Source organism: Pinus tabuliformis, chromosome J, assembly GCF_031772625.1.
Source record: "Pinus tabuliformis cultivar Carrire ecotype Pingquan chromosome J, CPIR1, whole genome shotgun sequence".
Taxonomy (NCBI): Eukaryota; Viridiplantae; Streptophyta; class Pinopsida; order Pinales; family Pinaceae; genus Pinus; species Pinus tabuliformis.
The window spans coordinates 1240086494-1240090870 of NC_142295.1; the positions used below are offsets into that span (position 1 = coordinate 1240086494).

At 37.8% G+C, this 4377-nt stretch overlaps 1 protein-coding gene across 1 annotated transcript; it reads right to left on the reverse strand.

Annotated features, from left to right (window-relative positions):
* Positions 1-277: 277 nt before the first annotated feature.
* On the reverse strand, positions 278-1823 carry LOC149231675 (phospholipase D alpha 1-like). Its single transcript, XM_089381713.1, has 2 exons — positions 1636-1823; positions 278-1228 (listed from the first exon to the last, which is right to left on the reverse strand). Exons 1-2 carry the CDS (start codon positions 1726-1728, stop codon positions 278-280), a joined length of 1044 nt encoding a protein of 347 aa, XP_089237839.1. The 5' UTR covers positions 1729-1823.
* Between the last annotated feature and the right edge of the window lie 2554 nt (positions 1824-4377).

Here is a 4377-nt window from a genome sequence, read left to right on the forward strand (position 1 = left end):
GCCATATATTGAGTCATAAATGCCCTTGCCATCTATGTATGTGGTGCACAAGCTTGGGATGGCATACATAACTCCGGCGGGCGACCTCGCGTTTCCGGTGACATACGCGGGACCCACCAACGAGGGCCCGCCCGCCCCGTCTCGTTTTTGACAACGGCGACCCTCCGTTCCCGCCATCCACGTCAGCGCACCGGGACCCATTTTCAAATGACCACACCTTCCCTCGCGCCCATTTCATCATTTTCATTTTCGAACGTGGATTCCTCTGCAACCTGCTCTACGCCTGCTCTGCGCATCCGCTGCAACCATCCGCTGCATCCTGCTCTGCATATCCTCTGCAACCTGCTCTACGCCTGCTCTGCGCATCCGCTGCATCCTCTGCGCTGGTTTCTGCGCAACATCTGCCTGCAAACGACTGCGCAAGAGCTGTGGTCTCGTCACAGTGGGTTTGCATGAGTCCCTGGTAACTGAGAAGCTCCACGGCCGTTATATCCTCCCAGATAAGGACCAGAACTCTTACTCCCTGATCCGCTTTCTTCTTCAAAAGTTCACCCAATGTCACAGTTTCTGCACCAGGGATCATCCTTTCCTTGTCCCTCACAAGCGTAATCTTGGTATTTACAGACCATCCAGCAATGTATATAAATTGCTCGGCTCCATCAATGTACTGGTACACTTCCTCCCACAGTCTCGGAGGCCTGTATAAGGCGCGCTCCTCGCCATGACCCAGCTCGATCCTGGGACGATAATTTTCTGATAAGTGAGAATTCTGATACAGATTGACTCTGCATCCTTTCCTCTGCTTGAAATACACATGCTGGACTCCTGGGAAGTTTCGATCTCGAATCCCGGAACCCCAGTATGGATCTTCTGAGACTTGTTTGAACTGGAGGCGGGCATGGATCTGAGATTTCTTCAGCTGTTCGGAAAAGTCTTCATTATATAAGTCATACCAGCCCTCGATGACCTTGCCGCTGAGGATTTCTGAGATTGGGATCTTGGCTCTTCCAACCACTTGTGCAGAGATTTCCAATCCCTTCTTAACGCTGATAACCAGAGAAGGCGATGTGTAGGCGCAGAGTATGTGAAAAGTTTCGTTCCAAATTGGGTTTGTAGGTTCACGGGACAGAACTCTGGTTCTTGCAATTCTAGCAATACCAATATCTATGGTGGCATATAATCCAATGTGCTCATCTAGATGGAGAAGCTCCTTAACTTCCTCCCCCACCTGCTCAACAAAAAATCATTAGTCCTACTTCAAAATTTTTACAAAATGATATGCATTCTTAAACAAAAGACCAAACCTGGGCTTCAGCAAGGTCCTCACAATCATTAGTCCTACTTCAAAATTTTTACAAAACGATATGCATTCTTAAACAAAAGACCAAACCTGGGCTTCAGCAAGGTCCTCACAATCATTAGTCCTACTTCAAAATTTTTACAAAATGATATGCATTCTTAAACAAAAGATCAAACCTGGGCTTCAGCAAGGTCCTCACCTTGTAGAGAAACAAGAATCAATAAACCAAAACCAGGATCTTGGAAAATTCTCCACCTTGTTTCTCAACAAGATGTACTACTGTTCAGTAAACATCAAATACAAGATCCATAATCAAAGGTGGTTGACGTCATTACCTTTCTCAGCAACCTGGGTAAGCCTCCATGACTGAGGTGCCTAGCTTCAAATATAGTGGCAGTAAGTGTACCATGAACTACTTGGGATGCCATTGGAGACCTGTATTAGAAATCTGTAAATCACAAAAGTAATGCAATCCACTGACTATGGAGATGTTTCAAGCTACACAAATTTATAAGAGTACAGGGAATTTGAAGACCAGCAGGTTTTTAGACCACTGTTCATTGGAACATGTTTTTCTTGAACACTTTAGGTCTGTGAACATTCTGTCATATGGTATTGATACATGAAAACTAACTCTACTTTGGTAAGGAAAAAAATTATTTTGAATGATGTCTTCCACACATCTTGTGGATCAACAGGTATCTAGTGATAAATGGACTTCAAGTAGATTCTTTTGATTAGTTTCACTCCCTCCAATGTGTCGTGAATATCATCAATTGAGGGCTTGGGTACCTTCTGTTGTTTCTAGTCATTGCAAACAGATTTTGGATAAAAAATTATGCCAAGGAAACAAAATATGGGAATTTTGTTTTATAAAGGAGGTGGTGGCCTTTAGATTCAATAAAATTTGGAACCTTGTTTTTAAGCTTAATCAAAAGGGAAGGCCTTTGATTATGGCAGATCTCTTAGCTTAAGAAAATTGAAATAAGATACTAAGACTGTACTGAATAAATAATTTACTCAACTTGAATAAACTTTACTAATACAATACATGTAGAAAACGTTATTGCAATACTCCCAAAAGGTTTAACAAAACGAATTTATGAATAACCAGAATCATAGACAGTAATTCAAATACTTTGAGGAATGAAATTAGCAAATAGTAGAAATCAAATACTCATAAATATCATAACTCTATCATGGAAATAAGGGAGATTTATCCTCAATCTTTCCTCTCTAATAATTCTAGACAATCCTGCTTTGTACTGAAGAATAGAAAAGAATGACAGAAAACTACTCACAGATAAACACACACTGCCATGAACCAGTATGTGAAACCTTTGATTAAATCTCAAAATTGAGGCCTACAAAAAATATATATGAAAGTATTTTCTGATTACAAAATCCAACCCCTCTCTCGATTTGCTTCTTAAAATTTAAAAGTTTCCATAACAACAATTTGTTATGAAAAATTATAAAAATAGAATTAACCAATAGAAAATAAATAGTTTGTTACAAATTAAATCAAAAGCTCCGGTTATGTTTCTTTATTTGGAATTTTCTGTTGTAGTTAATAAATTTTAGGAAGGATTGCAACTATTTGTCGCAATTTTCACCAACTGGATCACTGAAAGATGTCATCTTCCTATAGGCTACATCCAAATCTGAGCATTTCTTATAAGTAAGAGAAACTGGAAACAGGTATTTGATCTAGCAATGGATGTAGAAATCATTCATTAACTTACTGATGAGTGTTTTACCATCTATCTCCTCTTTCAAATTTACAAATTTACTGTGATCCCCTTTTCATTCAATCAATATTTTTTAGTGGGCCTACCGGGAAATCAATTTATTTGGTGTTGTCCAGGATGTAGGTAGTCCTAATTCTCTCAAGATGTTAAATTTGGTGTGAAAATGATCCAAATCACTTTGAACTTCTCTGCATTTTTCTTATACATTCTTATGAAAATTATTTTTCTTTTTGGACTTTCTTAATCTTTATAATTAAACCAGTTCTATCTCTGATGCCTACTACCCTTAATTGCTCCTTGCCTCTAGAATTTAAAAATTTTACAATCTTGTTGCCTAAGGTTGGCTTGTGTCTTAATTCTTCATGGATTTGTTGTGCAACTATTGTATTTAAGTGGAATAATTTTTCCTCTTCCCTAATTACCTTGAAACATAAGAAATAATGTCATCCCATAAACTTTTTCTTGCATCAACTAGAGACGGAGCACCTACTAATTGCTTTTTAAACCATTCAATATGATCTGAAAATGCGTTCTTCTCTTTAGATGCAATAATAAGAGAGGTTTATTTATCCTTTAATTCTTTCTTCAAATTATCAATGTATTGATCATTTGGTTTGAGTGATTACATTACCTTAGTCAACTTTTCAGTTTCTAACTGTTGTGTTTCAATAGGAGTATCAGAGATAGTTTGACTAGCTCTTTCTTTCAGCAATTGTTCTACTTGTTTTTCTAGTTGATACAATTGTTTATTCTGCTCAATCATCAATGAGAAGAATATCTCTTTTTCCTTAGTGATAGAATCTAACTCCTTTGTTTGAACATGTTCAATTTTCTCCTAAGGACATTTATAGCAGTATCCCTTACATCCATGAGGGATTGGATGGCATTGATATTGTTTGGGTCAGGTTCCAATTTAATAATCATGCTTTCTATTTTCCTTAGCTTCAGTGGATGTCTTCTCCTGTCTCAACTGATTAGTGATTTTCTTCAAAGATTTCTCCAATTTTTCCACAGTAGCCACTGAGTTGTTATAAGAATGGCACAACATTTCACCTGTTTGCCTAGGAAGGTCCATCTAGTCCATTGGATGTATCTGTTCCAAGTTAACAGTGAGCCTACTTGCTTTGTAGTCATAAGGAGTTTTAACATTTTGTGTCTTCAGCTCTAAAACTGCCAGTTGTAGTTGCTTCTTTCCAAAATCCATTGTTGTTAATAATCTAGTGCTTGTAGAAGGACCTTGTTTTCATAACTCATTGAAAGAAATCTTTTTAAGCTCTACATTCTTACTTTTGATTTCCATGAATTTGGAAAATAAATCATTTTTTG

Excerpts from the sequence above, each read along its gene's own strand:
- LOC149231675 (XM_089381713.1), bottom strand. The coding sequence starts at position 1,728 with ATGGCATCCCAAGTAGTTCATGGTACACTTACTGCCACTATATTTGAA. Across the intron at positions 1,229-1,635 it reads TACCCAGGTTGCTGAGAAAG|GTGGGGGAGGAAGTTAAGGA; the intron begins GTAATGACGTCA and ends TTTGTTGAGCAG.